Source organism: Crinia signifera, chromosome 5 (assembly GCF_055691185.1).
Source record: "Crinia signifera chromosome 5, ASM5569118v1, whole genome shotgun sequence".
Classification (NCBI taxonomy): domain Eukaryota; kingdom Metazoa; phylum Chordata; class Amphibia; order Anura; family Myobatrachidae; genus Crinia; species Crinia signifera.
The window spans coordinates 128,636,199-128,659,020 of NC_139221.1; the positions used below are offsets into that span (position 1 = coordinate 128,636,199).

Sequence of the window (22,822 nt, forward strand, 5' to 3'; positions counted from 1 at the left end):
CGTGTAGGCTTCTAGAGTGTAAAAAGCTGGGAAAGCGGTCAGGAGATGAGTGTAGGGAGACACTGCATTGGTACAGCTCGTGCATATGTAATGAGCGGGACCAGTGTGCAGTGAATATTTAATGAGCGGCTCCCCGCCCCCTGCTGGCGAATGTGTAAAATTTTTTTTTTATATACAGTATATATTCATGTGCTGCAAAAAAATAACATGCCCCTTCACAGAATAAAATTACTGATTTTTTCCAGTTCACCTTAAAGATGTTGAATAAAAAAAGGTGAATCATTGTGAAAATCATGCTGAAAGCAGTTCTCCATCCTAGCATTGAATACACTCTCGGCGAATCCCAGTGAAAACCCCATTGAAATACACCAGCGAATTGCAGCGAGCATGAAACGGAGAACTGGTCGGCTTTAGGCGAACAGTGAACATTGAATAGGGTGAATCAGATTTGCCGAAAAAACAAAAACAAAACGGTGAATCGTGAGCATTGAATACTGCCCGATGACTCGTCGTCACTCCATCCCAACCCCATGCATCAGAGCTTGCAGACCGCAAATACCGGGATGCTCCTGGAATGGACCGGTGTCCTAATCCCAGCATTTCCAGTATGAAAGGAAACTATTTGTTTCTGGGTCTAACTTTCATATTTGTCACTTTGTACTAACATGGTAATTTCATGAAGGTTTCTTCCTCATTCGTCACATATGCAGTTAGAGGTAATAGGATGATACAGTAAGCACATGAAGGTATTAGAAGCTACATAAGACACTGTCATTGAAACAATTGATCTCCCACACACATGCAGACACACACACACGCCAAAAAAAATTAATTGAAGGGTTATGCAATTGAAGAAGTCAGAGGGATGATTGGATTAACACAGTCTTATGAGAAATCTATGTACCCTGCTTGCATATCCTGATTTTAGCATGGGAACATGTTGATGTTTGTCTGAGGCAGTCATGTTCTGGGGCTTTCCCATAATGCCTTGACATCTCAGGGAAGTACCACATTCCTGTTGTGCAGCATAGTCCACAAAGAAGATAGCAACATAACTAATGATGTAAAAGGAACATCATTGGTGAATTACAACGTAAACATAACTTTAAGGTCAGCAGCATATTTATAATGGGTGTAGTGTGTGCCGTGCACACAGGCCCCTGAGTCCTGGGGCCCACACTGCACACGTTGCTCTCATTTTTCTTAATACATTAGAGTGCCATGATGAAGGCAAAAATAGCTACGCCATTTTTCTGGATATCTGAGTATGCAGATCACGTCTAAGCCCTCTAGTGTGCGTACTCTGTAGTGATGTGCAGCGGAACTTCTGGGGGGGGGGGGCAGATAAAGGAGGCAGTACATGGGCCACCTCCTTTTTAAAATATCCCTGATACACGGGTCTGTTTATTAAAGGTGGAAAGGGATTAAGCCTCTCTATGAAAAGCATGTAAAGAATGTCAGGACAGTGATAGTATAGTTAAATTAAATTAATAGAAACATGTTTTTATTTAAATAAAGCATTTTTTTCTAATAAACAAAAATCTGTAATCATACCATTTTCATACTTAATTTTAACACATTTGTAAACATTTTATAAAAATGTAATATCTGCAGCTTTGCGTCGCCATATTTCCAGAAAGGAGTCTTCACCCTCATTAATCTGTTCACATTTCCAATAGGATGCTTATAGTATGCACTTACAGGTATAACACAAGGGGGAACATTCTGAGTGGGATGCATGCTATGACTATGGTCATGCAAACTGGCATTTTTGCGGGGATTGAGCCACTACAAAGTATTAGACATTGTTGGGTGGTGTCTAAACAGGTGTACTGTATATTCCGTCTTACTGTATAAGGGCCAGATGCACTAAGCTTCAAAAAGTGATACATTTGAGAGCGATAAACAACCAGCCAATCAGCTCCTGCCTGACATTTTTCAAACGCAGTCTCTGACATGGCAGGTAGGAGATGATTGGCTGGTTGTTTATCATTGTCCATTTATCACTTTTGAGGTTTAGTGCATCTGGCCCCAAGTCTCTTATGGGAGTGTCAGGGTGGCATGTCGCAGGAGTGGTTTATGACTAAGAGCCTGATTCAGACTTGCTCGATAGGCAGCAAATATATTTTCTACCTATCGAGCAGGTAAATGCCGACCGCTGAATACACGCCCCCCCCCCGGCTGAGTGAATGCCTGCAATAGCATGCGAGCGGATGTGCATGGAGGAAAATTCATTCTATGGTTGCGCATCATCAAATGACCTTTCCAGCCTTCTTTTCAGATGGGCACTTTCAGCAGAATTGGGGGCGGGCATCAGCCACCCACCCTGAGGGTGCATGGGCATGCCTGCATTCGCAGGGGCGCGCCCAGTGTTTCTTTAGGTGAGCCCACTGTTTTTGTGGGCATGCCCATAAAATGCTGGATGGTCCCCTATGTCCGCCCCCTGTTTGCCCATTAGTGAGAAAACTCCCCTGGCGAATGTGAAAATCGTCAAAGGATATTGTTCTGGGGCTTGGCATATGCTCATATTCTGGCATGCGCAAACCCCCACCATCGGCTTCGGACTTGAGGTCTGAATTACCCCCAAAGTACATCGGAGGCCACACTGTGGTGCAGACTCTGCATGTGTTACTGTGGGTGCTTTATAAAATGACAACTGTAACCATTAAAAGTGGTGGTCCCAGCCCTTCCGCATTCAGACACAACTGTACACCAGTGGAAGAGCTGATACGGACATTAGAACAGAGGACAGAGAAATGCACAGTATGATCCTGTTGCACAGCAATAAACAGGTCTGTGCGGAATAAAACAAACAAAAAAAAAACACATCTTATTTCTTTAGAAAAACTGTAAATAAATTAAATTCATCAACTAAAAGAATATCTTTGGGACTAAAGTAGTCATTATGAAGTGAAATCTGCTGTTTTGAACTGCGAATACTACTTTGTGGTAACACTAAAACGGTCTGAAACACCAAGAGATGTATTTCATCCATGAGCTATCCAATTAGCCACAATAAGCTGGGGCATGCCACGGCTTATCAACTATATCCCCGAAAGCAGACTGGTTTTTTTTGGTTTGTGTGTGTGGGGGTGGGGGAATTGCATAGCTAAGGGGAAAAAAAAATCAGGAAAACTGCACAAACCGCTTTCTGCGCCCAGTTTATTCCAGGCTAATGTCTAGACCCCATAGTGTATTGTACTATATTATATACTGTATATGCAGGATTGAGCATGCCTTATTTCTGCTACCTAAGTGCTGTTGCAAAGAGGTTTTCATAGACCTGGATATGAGAGTCCAGAAATGTAGCATTATTTTCTCTATCAACGATTTACTGGGGTCATGTGGGTGAGACTGCACACAGCTCACTATCAGAGGCTAGAAGCAGGGGGGCAATTAGGCCTTGGACAGCTGGCCAAACACTTGCAATCACATGCAGTGACTAAATTATCTAACAGTAGGGGAGATGTAGAGTTTCCGACTTACTACTTCAGTTGGTCTGTAGTACTTGTGATCAACTTTCACATGGATTTTGTCAGTCTCACTGCACCGGCCCACTTCATTTATATCTTTGCCTTCCCACCTGTAAAGAAGACAAACACATGATGAGTATACATCTACAATCAAGCATCAGTTTAGAAACATTTGGCTGTCTTATTTCAGCCCCCCCCCCCCCCCCCCCCCCCCCAAGGAAAGCCAAGTGTCAAACCCATCTCCCTAGGAGAGCGTAAACTCATTAACAGAGAGAAGAAAGGAGATGAGCTGCCACTAGAATGATTTCTCTGATTGTCACATAGTTGTCATGTGTGAAATGTCCAAAGCTGCATTCCAAACTAAGGTAGAAAGTTTAATTAGAGAAAAGGTGAAGTGTAAACATAAATGTGCCAGTACATGTATATAATTTATGTGTTAGGTGCCTTTGTGCAATAAAAAGAAAGTATGCTACAGATATAAAAGACAAAGATTATTTGCTAATACTGCATTAGTGGATGTGCTGCTAGGTGTGCCAACATTACAAGATAATGCAAGATAATAAAAGCACAATGACATGCTTTTTACAACATACTTGATAAATGTGATGTAAAATACGGAAACAGAATAGGATTGCAGAACCACTTGGCCCATCTAGTCTGCCGTAATACAACTCCAAGTTCTAAATTCAACCATATTGTTAATAAGTTACTGGCATAACTACTGTGTGTGCGGGGGGGGGGGGGGGGGGGGGGGCCGAGCGGTCTCCAGGGCCCACACTCAGTCATTGGCTACCTTCAATGCCAGTCACCCTCCTTTCACCCGTGCCTGCCAGAGGGAGCACCCAGTGTCTGCCCCCACATATCACCAGCCGCAGGTACAGAGGATTCAGAGGCCCCACCACAATGAGGCAAAGTTTGCCCTAGCCTGGCTGGCTCCCAGAACTGCAATGATTTATGGGTATTTAGGAGGCAGTGAATAATGCTGTAAAGTGCCTGCCCCAGCAGAGACTTCTGGCTGTGCTCTAGCCAGGTAGTGATAGTGCTCCCTCCTTTCTCTCCCTCTCTCCCTTCTCACTTGCTTTATTTTCACTTGAAGGGAGAGGCCCTTCTCTTGCTTTATTATCTATATCCATCTTTCTCTTTCTGACATTGTCTCTCCCCCAACCTACCCGTTGATCTCCCCGACGCCCTCTCTTCTTTCCTGTCTCTCCAACCATCTCTCTCACTCTTGTTTCAATCGGTCTCCCTCTTTGAAAATCACTTCCACTCATACCCTCCCTCTCTCTCCGATACCTCCTCTCTCTCCCCTTTCATCCTTTTCTCTTTTTCCCCCCAACACCCTCTCTTTCTAAAATTCCCTTTTTTCCATGAAACTCTCTATCCTCCCCTCCCTGAACCCCGCTCTCGCTTTCTTGCTCCTCTCTCTGTCTCCCCCAACACACTCTTTGTCTCTCACTCGGCTCACTTTTTTTCCTTATCCATTCGGAATGTTTCCCATTTCATTCTGGTATAGCAAATAAATCATTGTAAGCAGCAGCTTAAATTAAACATACAATTCACCTCAGAGGAGATACTCAAGAGGCTTTGCAAAATCAAAACAAATAAATCACCAGGTCCAAGTGAGATCCACCCTAGGGTACTCATGGTATACAAATTTCATCTGGTATAGCACCTAAGGACTGGAGAACTGCGGAAGTTGTACAGATATTTAAATAAAGGAAAAAGATGACTCAGTGAATTTCATACCTTTGAGCTTAATGTCAATAGTGGGGAAATTATTTGAGGGAATTTGAAGGTACAGTATACAAGAATACCTAGAGGTGAATAAAATAATCAGTGGTAACCAGCATGGGTTAATAAAAAATTGTTTGTGCCAAAATAACACTAAGGGCAGTATTCAATGAAGATATTCTCCGTGCACGGCGAGCATTTTTTTTGCTCGCCGTGCACTCTCCGTGTTCCGGAGGGCTCGCTGCCACTCCTGCTCCCCCTATTCAACGTGTTAAAGACTCGCCGCCACTCGCGGCGAGTCTTAACCCCTGCAGCGGACAAGCGTCCGCGGCAGGGAGCTGTCAGGGAGCCGGGGGACGTAGCAGCCAAGAGAGATTAAAGTCTCTCTTGGCTGCTGCAGGGGATATGGGGAGGGGAGCAGGGCTCCCCTGGACCCAGGCAGCACAGGCTGCCCCCCCTATAGCCAGCGGGGGACCCAGTATTCACTGTACCCGAACGTGCTTCGGGTGCAGTGAATATATGAATATCTAATGAGCGGCTCGAGCGCTCCGGCCCCCTGCTGGCTGCACTGTGTAAAAAAAAAAAAAAAAAAAAATGTAAAAAAATATTTTTTTTAAAATTAAATATATATTCATGTGCTATAGGCACATGAATAAAAATAACATGGCCCTTCACAGAAAAAAAAACCTGATTTTTTGACACCAAAATTAAAAAAAAAACCCTTTTAGTTTAAAAGTTCACATTCCTGCTCTCCATCAAAAGATGGAGAATTTCTACACGGAGAGAGACGGCGAGAATCACTTAGAAAGACGGAGAATATTTCACATTGAATAGGGTGGCTCGCCTTTGGAGAAAAAAAACCTCTCTCCACCGCGTGAAAAGCACAAACTCTCCAGAAATCACAGCGAATTTTTCTCATTGAATACTGCCCTAAGAAGTTTTAATGAGCAAGAACGTGAACTGGACAGGCTAATGCTGTAGACGTGGTGTACCTGGATTGGCAAACGCATTTGACATTGTGCAACATAAGAGACTGATTAATAAACTGGAGAAAATGGGACTGGGGGTTAAAATTTGTACCTGGGTAAGAAACTGGCTGCAGGATAGGGAACACAGGGTGGCTGTAAAAGGTGCATTCTCAATCTGGATACCAGTATTAAGTGAGGTACCACAGGGCTCATGGCGAAGGCCTCTTCTGTTTAACATATTCATTAATGACAGAGGATGGAATACTAAGCAGAGTATCCATCTTTGCAACACAAAAGTAGTAGGCTGTCGAGGATGTCTCAATGCTACAGAAGGATTTAAATAAATTAGACTAATAAGTGGGCAGACAAATGGAATATGAGATGTACGGTTATGCATCTCTGGAGGCATAAACTGATGGGAAATGATAACCTTAATGGGGTAGAATTAGGGAAATCAAAATTGGAAAAAGACCTAGGAGTCCTAATTGACAACAAACTGGGGTGCATTGCACAGTGTCATGGGGAAGCCAGTAAGGCCAACAGAATACTTGCATGTATAAAAAGGGGCAACAAAACTAGAAATGAAAATGTAATCATGCCACTCTACAAGGCACTGCTTAGACCTCACCTGGAAGTATCTTCTAGCTTTTGGGAGCAAAGGGCAATGAATGCGATGATTCATTACAGATAAAACCAGAAGGATTAGATAGATAATCTTATATAGTGTTTTAGGCATACTGTAGGTAATAGTAAAGCTGGGTACACAGTTGAAGATTGATCTGATGGGACCAAAAATCTGGTAATGTACATGAGCAGATGACATTTGACCATTTGATCCCAAAAATTGTTGATCATCATTTGCTCCTATATATTTGCCTGATTTCCCTCCAGACAGATAACTCTTTAGGTGTGTACCCCAGCTTAAAAGGTGGCCATACACTAGTACGATTTTCGCATGAAAAGTGTCAATTCTTCTGTAAATTTACTTTCAATTTCAATATGATGCGCAGTTACTTGCACATCGTATCAGGAGATTATCAGTGATGCAGCAAGGATTTATCAGACCCAGGGTGGTGAATGGGATTGCATGTGATGCAATGTATTCAAAATGACTGCATATGATGTATCGCATGCGATCCAGTCGCGGTGGAGCAGCCGGGTGAATTGCTGCAATATCGCATTCGAGGCTGCATACAATACCGCAGTCTAGTGTAAGATCTACTACTAGGAGGATATTAATTATGCTGGAGGACAAATACTAGTTCTAAGACTGCTGCTTGGGGGCTGGAAGCTATGCAATATACAGTAACTAATATTGTCGATGGAAAGTAAAAGGTACTGTAGGGGACAAATACTGTAGAAAGGTAAATATATTAGGGAACCAATACCGGTCATAGAGAGCTATGACAGGAGCCTGAACTATACAATTGACCAACACTGGGAATTTGGACCTTTACTAGGGAACTACTACAACTGAGGACTCAATAGGATTTAGATCCATTCCTAATTCAGCTTGGCCTTTAAAAAAAATGCACTAACTTCAAGTTAAAAAGGAAAACTATTCAATGCTTTAAAACATTTTCATTAATAATTGACAGGGCATCAGTTTTTTGTTTTCTTTTAGTATACTATTTGACTGCTATAAAACCTTCACACTGTAGATACTACTAATTTATACAATTATTGCTTTATTTTGGAAAAAGGGCAAAGAAAAACACAAAACAAATCAATGAGCACTGCACACAGTTCCTGACATAGAAATGTGAAGGCTACGCTGAGTCTTTGATGAGCATCAACTTCAAGGCGGTCCTACTAACCCTGATCCGTTATGATAAGATTAATGACAGAAAATTAGCTAGGACAAGAGGTTGCCTGTTTTAGTGTACCCTGCCTAGACTAAATGATGGTAGTAATTTCCAGTGACATTGCTCCATTATTAGTCATAAAAGGCAGTCTCTTAGCTTATAGGCTTTTCCTGTCACTCACAAAGGTGATTCAAAATCTAATAGTGTTACACCTGTCATTTACACATCTGTTCACCTTTGTATTGTAAAGCACTAGATATTACACAGTAAATAAAAAAAACACACTGTACATTAATATCAGATACAAAAACTATCTGCCATGCTAAAACCACATGATTTCTATTTTGAATAACTTCCATTTTCACAAATTATTGCCCCAAAGCTATTCATACTGTTAGTTAAAGGTGTCCATACACATGCCTCCTCACATACTCTGCCTGCTGCCCACCGGGGAGCCACCGGGCTCCTGAGCGGCAGGATCATACACTATACATTGTATGACATTTAATGTGATGTTGCCAGCATTATCATCCATCGGGATCTCACAGATGGTAGGGATTGCAATTTAAGGAATACAGAGTACATTGCATGGAGGTTGCAAAGGAAAAGCCTGCATCGCAGGAATAGTGTGCAATGTTTCTCTAGCTGATTAAATAGGTCTGCATGATCAATTAGATGCGGGGAAACCCTGGGGCTAATTGAATTACAATTGTAAAGCACAACGGAATCTGCTGCGCTATATAAGTAACTGTAAATAAATAAATAATTACCCCCATACTGTCTATTTAACTCGTCTACACCCTCCCAGAATGTAAGCTTTCATATATGTCTGCCTAAGTTGAATGGTGCTATTATGTCTTAGGCTGGGTTCACATGATCTTGGATTGTGGCCAATAGGATGACCGCTGTAAGGCTACATTGACCACCGCCTGAATACACAGAATGTTTGCACTATATATTGTTCATTGGTCACATCAAGAAGCATGCCGTCTGCCACCGGGTCATCAAATGTGATGTGCAGTACATCAGATGTGATGAGCCCGATGTTGGCTGGCGCGAGCATTCAATCACAGACACATCTGATGATGTGTACGATATGTTGCTCTGATGTGCAGGATCGGGCGATATATCAACTCATGTGTAGCCAGCCTTACACCTAGTTTGTGTGTAAGTGCTTTGCACATTGTCCACCTCATAGAAACATCTGCTTTAACGCTTATTAGGTGTTTACTATACTCATTAATTTACTATACTTATTAATATAAAATTATTCTTTCAACAATTTAACCATGTAGCCACATAGAATTGGGGGATGCAAGATGGTGAGGTATACCAACATTCCCAGAATCCCGTTACATTAACTCATTCCTTATGTTTTCTGTATGTGTCTCCCCTTTCCTTTAGGCCAGTGACAGCTAACCTTGACACTCCAGCTGTTGTTGAACTACAAAACCCAGCATGCTCTGCTTCAGTTTTGCTTTTTGGCCATGCTAAAACTGATGCAAGGCATGCTGGGATGTGTAGTTCAACAACAGCTGGAGTGTCAAGGTTAGCCATCACTGCTTTAGATTGTAAGCTTATGAGCAGGGCCTTGCTTCCTCCTGTTCTTATTACTGACTTCTCTTGCCTTCCTGCCCCTGGATCCCACTCCTACATAGTTTTTTTCTGTACTGTACTTTTTTACCCTTTAAGGTCTTGATGTTTCGTCCTCTGTACAGTGATGTGGACCAGTTGTGATGGCTTATAACTAATAATAATTATTATTTTATAAACTCTTGCCAAGCCTAACTTTCTGGAACACCAAAACATATTCTGTAAACCCATACAAACATATTTCTAATAATGCAAACATTTCATATGAATTAATTGTATTAACCCAGTATTTATGCAGAGTCAAAAAAAATTGTCCTTTTGAAAGGATTTTATTTGAAAATATGTAGGAACTAAAGGTTTCACAGCTGAAACGATCAAGATTTTCACACTGGCTGAAAAGCAAATTAATGTTACTTTTTAAGCAGATAATTCCTTGAATCCTTACAAATACAGTTTTAGTTTTTTTTTCCAGAGCTATTGTTAAAGAGATTACTTGTACAGGGATCTTAAATATAACAGCTCATAATAGAGCTGTTTCTCCTCCTAATTAACTTTTGGAGTGTGCAAAAGTGTCTTAAGACATCTCAGTTGGCCACTGCCCAGAGTGTGAGCAGAACACAGGGCTTGTGTCACTTTCTCTTTTCCAATATTTATATTAAACTATTCCCTAACCATTCCTGCTATTAAATCAGACATTAATAATAAATGAACAACATTATTTCATCTTGATTAAACCTGAATTATTGGCTAAATTGCAAAACATGAAGTTTACAAGATCATAATGTACATATGTATGACTTAAAATAGTTTTCTCTAATTTCTAATTACCTTAATATTTCTTTGCTTACTCAACTACTTTGTTGTCTTTTTGTCTTACATATTATCAGAACTAGTAATACAGGTTGAGTATCCCGTATCCGAATATCCGTTATCCGAATTATTCCGAAAACCATACATTCCAGAAAGTGAACAATTTTTTTTTTATTTTTTTTTGCTAAAAGCACTACTGGGGACATGATATGTAACTGGCATTACTGGGGACATCTGTAACAGCACTACTGAGGGAATGATATGTAACTGGCACTATATATGTACAAGAAAATGATTGCTTGGCATTTAAATTCAGTGCCTGAGATTGTACACAAACTTTGTTTCAGGTTTTGAAACCTTGTTTTATGCACAAATAAAATATATATTTGTGTTTATTTCATGTGTTTGATGTATATGTACAACATAAATGCAGGATACTTCAAGATACATCATTGAAATATTAAAATATTCCGAAATACGTAATAATCCGTTATCCAAAATTCTCCTGGTCCCAAGCATTTTGGATAAGGGATACTCAACCTGTATAGCATTTTCTGCCAGCCACATTAAGCCAGGCACCAGAAGCATAATTTCAACTCAGCTGCCCAGAGGCGAATTGGAATTTGGTGCCCCCCTCCACTTTAAAAAAAAAGATGTGACAATGGATGGTAGGTCAGAGTCAGACTTCCAAGCTTCAGCCATCTGCAGCAGGATTCATTGACGGCTCCCATCTTACAATCCAGCAGCATTGTCAGGTGCGCCGTCACTTGCTACAGCGTAGACTGAGAGGTACCAACAGGAGCCACCTGTCCCCTATTGCAGTTGTTAGCATGGCTCCAGAAACAGAGACGATTAATTACAAAGCAGCAGCAATGGGTGCACTGCAAAGCTCTGAGGGTAGAGTTGCGGGCATGCTTGGATCCCCCTATAAACCTCTGAGTTATGCCCCTGCCAAGCACACATTAAATCGCTGATGTGAGGGCTTGCATCACAGCCTCTCAATGTTAGGACTGGTTCTCTTTCCTAAGCAAACTTCTACTCAAAAATGTTAAACAAAGACAACATTTTGCACACAAGCTACTGCTTATTGTCATGACTGATGCCTTTCACTAGAACTGGCAAAATTACAGTGTCACATGCACATAACTTACAATTGTGGTACATACAGTACATCTTTGTTAATGGGACATGCCGATTGATACAATATTTGAGACATTAATAAGCCATTTGCAAACACTTTGGGGGTATCCATTTATCTGCGCTATTCGTTCCGCAATTAATTGTATTACCAGGGGCTATCCTATGTACTCAAAATACTGGCCTAAACCTCGGCTAAATCCACAATAAACACCAGCATTTTGGTATGTATATGCATATATATGATATAAATGCAAAGAAATACTGAATCTGTGAAATTGGATTTTTGGGAGGGCCAACTGAATAGGATTGCCTGACAAAAATTAATTTGCAAAGTAATTTTTGTTTTCCGGATCCAAAGAATTTTCACTGCTAATTGAAAACCCCCTTGATTATACCACAATTACATTGTAAAGTATTTTACCATAACAGTAAATTGTATTATGATGCTATTAATCTAGTTAATAAGAACTTTTGATTATTGATGATCAGCTGTGTTGGTCCATCCCATAAATTGCCAACTGCAGGTCAGATTTCATGTTTGGAAAAGAGGGTGCCTAACTACTTGTACTGTCACTAGGTTTAACAATCCTATAATGCTTGGCTCCCATTTATGGCAAGCAAGGGAACAGTTTTACATAGCACAAGTGTACTTTGATCTAGAACATGGGTCTTCAAACTGCGGCCCTCCAGATGTTGTGAAACTACATGTTCCCACATGCATTGCCACATTTTTTCCTATAAGAGCATGCCAAAACTGTCAGGGCATGCTGGGACATGTAGTTCCACAACATCTGGAGGGCCACAGTTTGAAAACTCATGATCTAGAAAGTACCTTTCTCAGCGCCGGATGCTCTCGTTTTCTCTTATATGCAAGTGGCTACATTTTTATCAGCCAAACACAAAACTGTATAATTTGGTCAATGCTGAAGAGCAGAGGTTATGTACAGTATGTTACTGTAGCACTTATGTACAGCTGCTTCTGATATGTGTATACAGAGAGGACTAAAGAGATAAATAACTAAGAACATTTTAAAACATAATAAACAATAAAAATGTAAATGAGAAAATGCATTCCCCAAACCATCATGATTTTATTATCTGGCCTTGAGCAGGAATTTATATTCAGTAGAGCTATGCCGACTATAGTATACTCTATAAACACTGTGTAACCACAACACAGCGCATTAAGCTTTGTATTGGATCAGCAGAAACAAAAGCTGTCTGAAAGTGAATACAAATACAATGATTATTTTACATCCTCATCAAAGTACTTTCCCCTTCCGAAGTTCCATTATGCAGGGTTCTGGAGGTTATTCAGACCTGATCGCATGGCTGTGAAGAAGCTGGCCAGGGGATTGTCAATAGACTGCGCATGCAAACGGATCATAGTGCACATCGCTTTCTGTACGCCAGTTGATTGTCAGGAATCAGATGTTTGGGGGTGTTACCCGGAAAGTTTTCTGGAGTTTCAAGGGAAACACAGGCGTGCGAGGTCAACTCTGGCCCCGATCCGGCTGCATCTAATACCGCTGCTGAGTAAGTCCTGGGTTACACACAGACTGAACACACTGGAAAAACATTAGATGATGAGCAGCTTGTGAATGGATTTGCAGCTAATAGTTGATCCAGATCATTTTTGCATGCTCTGCTAAGCACTTCACAGGCTTGCACGGGGCAGGTTTTACTCTCACTGGGTGGTGTATACATGATCACAGAGCTATGCAAATTAGCGGAGCAGTGAACAGGTCTGAATAACCTCCTTTGTTAAAAATTCTGCTGGTAATGCCCAAACCCCTTTCACTTAAAGAAAGTTCCACTACCCACTTATTGGTCAATGTCATTGGTATTTAGAGTACACTCAGTATAATACAAAGAGTACTTGTTTCCTAGCAGGGCGCCCATGATGTTAATCTTATGCCATAGTTTTGATCGCATCGCATGCGATGTGATCAAAATGATTTTTTAATTGTACATGCACCCTAATGGGTGATTACTATGTTATATGCACCCCCATTGTTAACGCCATGGAAGCGTTGCGAGCCCGCGAGGGGTGACTGTACGCATCCTCCGACCTCTTCATACCCCTACTATTCACGTCGGCGTGGAGATGATTTTATATAGTGTGGCGAGCGGACGCGGATAACTGCCCATGTATTCCGCGTCCCCTCGCCACACTTCGGGCTCGATGGCTCGCCACACTATATAAGATCAAATCCACGCCGACGTGGATAGTGGGGGTATGAAAAGGTCGGAGGACGCGTACCGCCGCTCCTCGCCACGCTTGGGGTTGGCGTTGATAGTGGGGGGGGGGTCTGGGGTGCTTTTAACATAGTAATCACCCATCAGGGTGCCTGTACAATGTAAAATCGGGTGTAATCACGTCGCATCGCATGCCATTGTAATGGCATGCGATGCGATGTTAAAATTGTATAGGAAAATTGTATAGGAAGCTCTAAAAACCCTAATATCGGGTCAGATCGGGTCCCATCGCATACCTTTACTAGTGCTATAGATTAATACAGGAAGTTATTTTTAAAGGCCCAGCGTACTCTTGCTTATCTGTAGTATTCATTATTAACACTTTATTAGTGGCGCACCACGTCTCATGAGAATCTGCGATCAAAAATACATCTAAGTCACAAAGCAATGTAACTATAATGCACACTGAGACTGTGCTAATTAATTTGATATGTAATACTTATATATCCATGTGCGACAGTCTCTGAATCTGTATACGTGACACTAGAATGTAGCAGCAGCACATTTCTTTTTCCCAATACAAGGTCCATTGTTGCCTATATGCAGACTCACACACAAAATACTATTCAAGTGTAATATCAAATTATTCAACACAGTCTCCTTGTGTATCCTAGCCATCAGGGGCGTAACTAGAACTTTGTGGGTCCCATAACAAAATTTTGAAAATGTCACTAAAACGCCCCATAGAGGGGCAAATAAAATGAGGGGAGTGAGAGACAAAGGCTGGGAAATGTTAAACTAGAAATGCAGTAAAAACCCTGCAGTTTCTAATGTACTAAAGCCCACTCTGGCGGGGCTCCACTGTGGAGGTTAACGCCAGCTTTATCTGACTTTACGCCATAGAAGCGAATGGGCCTCTCTCTGCAGCGCTGCCAGGGGGTTCCATCACAGATCTCTACCAGCATGCCACATGGCCGATGCCATCACGCTGCACACGCGCAGAGGGACTCCCGGGTCTCAAACCCGGAAGTCCAGGGACAGAGCCGCATTGCAAAGGACAACTCTTATTGCAAGAGCTGTCCTTTGCGTTACTAATCACATATGTTTGTGCATATGTGATTAGTATAGATGCGGATAGCCGGAGATGTGGGGTGGAGAGGGACGGCGGATGTTAGTACATACCACCCAGAGTGTTGAGAGGGAAGGGGGGCATGGGAGAGAGAGGAAAAAAAAGGAGAGAGAGAGCATGGGAGAGAGAAAAGGGGATGGTGTCAGTGTTAAAAAGAGAGGGGAGAGAGATGAGACTGGAAGCTGGTGGAAGAGGAGGTATGGGGGGATAGGGAGTAGGATTATAGAGGCAGGGTTTGAAAGGGTATACATGCATACCTGTTTCGCACATAACCCCCTCCCATGTTCAAGAGGCGTTGTCGCAGGCTCTCAGCTCCCTGGCAATGTCAGGTCTCCTGGGCCCCTGCAGTGGCTAGTCTTCTGTGAAGCTGCACCCTTTTCCCGCAGCGGCAGATCTCCTGTGCCCCCTTCATCTGCAATGGCGTCTTGGCTCCCTGAGAACTCAGTGGCAGGTGATCTCCTGCGCCCCGGGTCCCACAACGGTGGGTCACACATGTCCTGCCTCCTATGCCTGGCTCCCGCAGTGGTGACCCAGACCCTGCTGTTGCAGCGGCAAGGCTCCTGACTCCTGTGCCCGTCTCCTGCAGCGGGGATTAGCATGCCCTCCCCCCAGCCCAGTATGTCTCTTGTGTAACCTGTTAATCAGATGACTGCTTCTGGGACAGGAGAGAGAGAGAGAGAGAGAGAAAAACACAGTCCTCCTAAGACAGTCCTAACATGGGGCCTGATTCTGGTTCACATGCAAAAGCAAATTTGATCTCTAATGGACAAAACCATGTGCACTGCAGTGGGGGCAGGTATAGCATTGCAGTAAATATTGCTGTGTAAAAATAAAGCAGCCAGTATTTACTCTGCACGGAAACAAAATAACACCCATAACGGGGAGGGAGAGGGAGAATTTGCTTTTGCAAGTGAGTCAGGCCCCTAGTGTGTAAGTATGCACAATCAAGTATACATTCCTGCCACCCCGGAGCATGCTGTGCAGTCTCATAGTGGTGGCGGGCACGGTGTGATGAGTGTGGATGGAGCTGACAACATGTGGAGTGCCGGAGGAGTGCGGACAAGCGCCCTGTCTTAGCTGCCCCACCCAAGTCTTACTCTGGCTCTATATGGATAGTAGAAACATAGTTGTGCATACAGAGAAGGTAATCATGGCACCATGTATCTATTATAATACTGCACACAAATATGATATTATATGTTACAGAGGATTCTGGCACAACAAGCAGACCGATCGCTTTCATACCCAGGTCTCTGAGGTAATGTATTCCATGCTTGCACGTTTATGGCAGTATATGCAATACACCAGTTATGATAATAAAAGTAAAGTGAATATGGCACATTACAAATGCGGTAATTGTTACATTGCAGCCGCGAGTCCCGGATGAAAACGGACAGGATTCCGACTATCGAAAATATCAGGCAGGATTGAATACCCCCTTAGTCGATATCTCCTTTGAGTGAATGACTGTATATAACCTTCCCTTCCTTTGGTCTTCCCATCTATTGGTGATTGTTTTGTAGAACATTTCTCAATAAACATTATGCCGTTGGAAAATAAAAGTGAATAATCAAAACTCACTGTTTTTAAGCAAGTGAAGACTAATTCAGCAGTTAGCCAGATATCATTTACAGGAGTTAATAAATATGCTACTCTCGCTGGTGCAAGCTCTCATAAAGGTAAACATGTGATCCTCTGTATCGAGGGTAGGGTTGCCAATAAATAACATTACAATGAAAACAATAATTAAAAGGATTTGTACTGTACTAAAAGTCCTTAGGGACACTTTTTACATTTCCTTCTGCTAAACATGATTCTAAATGTACGTTTTATTTTAAATGGGATATTTGGCTGAATACATAGTTCCTGAGTTTAGCTAACATCGATGGCATTTTACGGTCATGTTATTTGCTTACACAATGGTTTTCCCGATGTGCATGAAAGCTTTCTCCACAAACTCACGAACACTGTGGACCTCCCCAGTAGATATCACAAAGTCGTCAGGCTCATCTGTTTGCAGCATCAACCACATAGCCTGCAAAGAAAATAAACACAGCACAAGTGAGCATAGCATACAACAAAACTTGGTGTCACCTTTTTGAATTTCTGCTAAATTAACACAGCATATACTATAATCAAATAGTATGTGGCTTACATACTAGATGTTTTGCTGTACTTAAAAATTAACACATCAGGTTATGATTAAGTAAAAAGCTAACTTCAATTCAAATAGGTTTAAAATATGAATTATATAGCGAAAAGGTGTCCATACATTAATCCAATTTGGCCTGTTTTCACCATATTCCTATGGACCCAGCCGACTGATCGGGTGAAAAGTGGCCAAATCGGACCTGTGTTGACATCCGATCTGACGTGCTGTCCTGTACACATCGGATCGGAGCTGGAGATCATACGTGCTTCATGTATGATGTCTGACTTCACCCCTCTCCCTGCAGTGGCGGTCTCATGTGATACGTCACATGCAGAAGGGGGAATCCACGTACAGCTGAAAGGGACAGGATGCCAATACACTGCTCCGAGAAAGGGGACCAATGTATGTGTATGGGCACCTTAAGTAAACACCAGAGTTATGTTCTGCAAAGCATGATTTTACATCTACTGGTGTAATCTAACATTGCAGAGTCAGACCAGAAACATTTATCCAATATACTGTATCAAAATGTGCCCCCAGTGAGAAGATCTATATTGTGAAAACTAGTAAGCCCGCTTGAAGCAAATGCTTCAAAAACTAGTCTGCTACCTTGTAATTGCCTCTGTGTTTGTGCATGTGCGAGAGAAAGATGTAGTTTCATTCGCTGCCAACAGATGACAGTGTTTCGGAGACATACAAACTCTAGACATATATAGATGATACTAAAGGGAATTAGTTTTCTATTAATATGGGCAAAAAAATATTTTTATTGCCATTTATCGCTGAGATAAAAATTCCTTTTTCAGCCAATTCATGGAAAAAAAAATGCAGGTTTACCCAAGTGATGCTCAGCTTTTCCATGATACAGTCTGGCAGCAGCAATATGAAATGTAGCCCTTTGCCAGACAGTTCAGATCTCATAGGTCAGGGCCTTGCCCTAGGTTCAGCCCTGCCTTAGGTGCATGTGTAATATGTATGTACATTGCCCTGGAAGCTCTCATTTGGTATAACAGCTGCTGTGAGACCAATCTCAGCTTCCATGGCAGTAATAAAACAGTATTTCCTGTAATCCCAGAAGATCTTAGTGACTATTATACCTGGTTATATTTGGCTATAGTGAACACCAGCAATACTATTGATAACAAGCTAACAATAAAACCATTCACGTTTGATACTGACCATCGAATGGTTACTCTGAGGTAACCTTAGATCTGCGTGGACATTCGGAAGGAAGTGGGCAGGCACCTGACATCCGGTGATGTCATCTGCCCGCCCCGGCACCCATGTCACTGGCCGATTTTCATGGTAATGCACATGAAACGCTGGCTGTTCCCATGGGAGTGACTATCCACCACCACACACGCACCACCGGCGCATGGACATGAACAGAAACTTGGCTGCGCATACTCATAACATCTGCGAACGGACCAGAATAAGGTCAAATGTTCGGAGTTATCTGGCCGAGTGTCACTTATCTGGCAAAGCACCCTGCACTTCAGCTGCATAACACATTGTCAATAAATCTGCATCCATGGAGATGAATAGATTATGTGGTCAGATCTGTAGACTGCTCCTCCTCATCAAGCACTCATGTATTGCTCTTTTAGGTGACCAGATTTGAGAGGAAATGCTTTTTTTTCCATTAAATGCCATGTAACTAATCATCCTTGTGATGCACATAGCAATCAAACATAATCACATAACAAAAGACTGTATCAAACGTGATATTTATCTTGGATTGCTAAATGATAGCTCAGTAACAAGCCAATAAACTGTGCTCACTGATGCCGGAATTGTTGCTTGGCATGCAGCTCAATGTGAGATCACAGCGGTGATACTGAGACCCATACATGACAGATTAGGAATGAATGCGGAGTTGCTGGCTGGTTACAGAAGGGGTGGGCAAAGACCCTGTACAATCTACAGAAAAATGTCAATCGTAATCTTCTTTAGTATTACCTACAATGCACAAAGAACACACATTTTGTATAGTTATTAACTATAAACCAAGTGTTTGCTGGGTAACGGTCACGCCCTACCAGATAAAGTTGCCTACCTAGACGTGTATTTAAAAAAAAAAGATATTGAATGTCAGGAAGAAAACGTAACACACAGATTCTTGCAGCCAATTAGTGTGTCATTTAGATTTGAAATACAGTAGGTTGACAAAGTTAATATTTTTTTATTGCACTTTAAATCAATAATAACAATTTAGATAAATTGATAAGCTATTGGGTGACATTTAATGGGGTGTGTGCACATATGCAGTATTTGACTTCATAGCCAGGGAAACCTTCAGCGACATCCATTATGTTTACATCTTTACTATCGACTGTACTTTTAGGGGGGTATGCAATCCCGGATCATAGCTGTCGATCCCTCCTGACAACCATGATCCAGGCCCCACAGCCCAGCGTCTCGCATGCAGCCAGCAGCAGTGCAGGTCCAGCAGGAGATCACCCGCAGGGTTTGATGGGCCTATCTTCTGAAGTGCCTGGAGTTGTCTCACCAATTTCTGGAAGAACTGGGACTCCAGGAAGAGAAGATCGCAGGGTATATAAACCCACAGCAGATTCATTATGACACACCTTTGAGAAAGTTGTCTGTGGATGATGAAACGCGTCAAGCCAGCCATAATTCTAAACCGACACGTGGTCACCACTGGATACATCAATTTGGGACACCATCACCAGGCCTAATCTCTGGAGCCTATCCCTTAACATCCCTATCCCTATCCCTTTTCTCTCTATGATCCAGGCCCATGCCTGGATCTGCGGCCGGGATCGTGACAATCCATGGCCGTAATTGGCAGAATGGGCCTGGCAGCTTCTGAAGTCGGGCTCATTCTGCCGTGATCCCTCTTCAATGCTGTCGGTAAAAAAAGCACTAAATAGGGACCTGCCGCTATTTCCCCCATTGGGAATAGCGGAGGAGCATTGCATACCCCCCTTAATGTTCTTTAATGAAGCACAAATACAAAGTATAACATTACACAGTGATTATGAAGAACACAGAAAAAAAAAACATGCAGACAAGGCAAGCAGAAAGAATTCAGTCCTTGCATTATAGCAGGAGTTTGGGTGGTACAGGATTGTAGAACATTAGATCGTCAATCCATCTACTGGCAGGAGAGAGCATAGCCACACACACAGTACAGTTAAACATAAGTTTGACTAACAAAAAATAAAGTTAGGGTAAAGTCAGGAAAGCAGGAGGATCTTGAAGATACAACCTCGTTTCATACCACGTTGTATGGCCAAAGCATCTCCAAATCTGCAGTTTTGTGACATCTGGAAGATATTCAGTGAAGCTTTCCCAAGCTGTTAAAAAGGACAGGATCTGTTTTGCAGGGAAGATTTGATCTAGTCCGTTGAAAAAGCATAAAAGAGCCTTTTCTTAAATAGTGGGAAAGGGGGAGGAGGGATGGTGCGGAGGCCTACATCCAAAATATACTTGTGAGCAGCAGCTCAAAATAGCTAACAAATAGTTTTTTGGCACTTAGGGCTGAAATAGCTGCTGGTCATCTTAAATTGGTAACGATGATTCAGAGACAAGTTCTATGTTCAATACTGTAGTAGGGCTCGAATCCTCACACGTGATGTCATGATGCCACAAAATGGGGGCAGGGATGAGGAAAATAAGATGCATCTTAAGCACACGCACCTAGGCAGACCTTCTAGTTGCAGGGTGTCTTTAGTAACTGACCTGCATATGTGTTAATCATTAAAAACAGGTAGCCAAACTAAAGTTTCCAGGAAGCAGGGTAAGACATTGATAGCTATTCAGCAACGGAATACATTATGTAGGGCAAAACAGTTGAAGCAATCACCTGGCAAAGAAAGTGCATTGCCCCAAAATGTCATATATATATATATATATATATATATATATCCATAGAGGGAATGTCCACAGAGCGCACTCACCAGACTTGAAAATGGTAAAATTCCAATGCTTTAATTCATCTTGTTAAAATTGCATCACAATGGTCGACGTTTCAGGACCCGAAACGTCGACCATTGTGATGCAATTTTAACAAGATGAATTGAAGCATTGGAATTTTACCATTTTCAAGTCTGGTGAGTGCGCTCTGTGGACATTCCCTCTATGGATATAAATTGGCACACATGGGATTCCCCTAAGTGAGGCCTGGGCTTGCTGGCACCCCAGCTACAGACCTTGATGAATTTTGTGAGTGCAGCTTTCTCTCTTGGATATATATATATATGTCTCCTGTAATTTATGTATATAAGCAGAGTGCCGCCATCCACAGCGCCTACATTTACATCCTGCTTTGTACATTATATATATATATATACACACACACAAGAAAGCATGTGTCCCCGGCACTCCGGATAACAAGATAACTCGCCTGGTGCCTTCCAAGTTATCCCCTGCATCCAAGCAGTGGCAATATATATGATCGATGTGGCGGCACTCAGGACTTGAAGAGCCAGCAATCCTCAGGTCCTTCTGTGACAGCACAGGTCTCTGTGTGCTGTCACAGAAGGACCTGAGGATTGCCGACTCTTTTTTCTATTGACTTGGATGTTAACCCTGCTGACTTCCCTTGAAAAAGATCCCTGTTTGGGGCGAAACATCGGGAATATTTTGATTGACAGCTTTACTTGGTATGTGCAAAACTTTTTTTTTTGTCTTTATTTTTCCAATAAATGAGAAAGTTTGTAAAACTTTAAGAGGAAGAGTGCTCATTTTCCCTAATTGGGTATATGGACTATATATATATATATATATATATATATATATATATATATATATATATATATATATATATATATATATATATATAACAATAGATGCAGGTACTGGCACTCACAATAGCCGGATAACTGTGCTTGTTGCCGTCCAAATAGTCGACATCACTTGCATGTCGACATACATGCAAACAGGAAACGGAGGCACTCAAGACAAACAAATGAAGACTCAGAACTCAGCCTGTTTGGTCAACGTTTCAATGGTCTGCTGCCATTTTCATCAGGTGTCCTGATGAAAATGGCAGCAGACCATTGAAACGTTGACCAAACAGGCTGAGTTCTGAGTCTTCATTTGTTTGTCTTGAGTGCCTCCGTTTCCTGTTTATATATATATATATATATATATATATATATATATATATATATATCTGCAGAAAAATGTAGAAGGAAGCGCTTCTTAGTGTATTAACGTTTTATTAAAAGGCAATCTGCCACTTTGTAAAAGATAAAAGAATTACAAATGCTCATACCACACAATTCATCAGTGTGGGCTTAAATACCACATGATATATAAAGAAATTTTCCAAACGACACAAGTCACCGTCATGAAGTGGAGCTGGGGAACTTCAGCTGGTCTCAAAACGCTGGATCTGTAGCTGGCTGCCACAATTTCTTCCAGTTCACAGCGGCTCTCCCTCTCCTGTGCAGTGACCGGTGTGCAGGTAAGCGTCTGGTGAGGCACGCCCAAACGCGTTTCGTCTTGGACTTCGTCAGTGCCCACTGACGAAGTCCAAGACGAAACGCGTTTGGGCGTGCACTGCACAGGAGAGGGAGAGCCGCTGTGAACTGGAAGAAATTGTGGCAGCCAGCTACAGATCCAGCGTTTTGAGACCAGCTGAAGTTCCCCAGCTCCACTTCATGACGGTGACTTGTGTCGTTTGGAAAATTTCTTTATATATCATGTGGTATTTAAGCCCACACTGATGTATTGTGTGGTACGAGCATTTGTAATTCTTTTATCTTTTACAAAGTGGCAGATTGCCTTTTAATAAAACGTTAATACACTAAGAAGCGCTTCCTTCTACATTTTTCTGCAGATTGTCTTAATCC

General features: G+C 42.1%; 1 protein-coding gene across 3 annotated transcripts in view; it reads right to left on the reverse strand.

The window, feature by feature from the left end:
- GMDS (GDP-mannose 4,6-dehydratase) overlaps positions 1 to 22,822 on the reverse strand; it is a 698,155-nt gene that overhangs the window by 112,770 nt on the left and 562,563 nt on the right. For all 3 annotated transcript variants that reach the window (XM_083188030.1, XM_083188033.1, XM_083188031.1), the window contains exons 9-10: positions 16,765 to 16,883; positions 3,487 to 3,583 (exon numbers count right to left, since the gene is read on the reverse strand). In XM_083188030.1, coding sequence (XP_083044156.1) covers positions 3,487 to 3,583; positions 16,765 to 16,883 — 216 coding nt within the window. The remainder of the gene's footprint in view (positions 1 to 3,486; positions 3,584 to 16,764; positions 16,884 to 22,822) is intronic.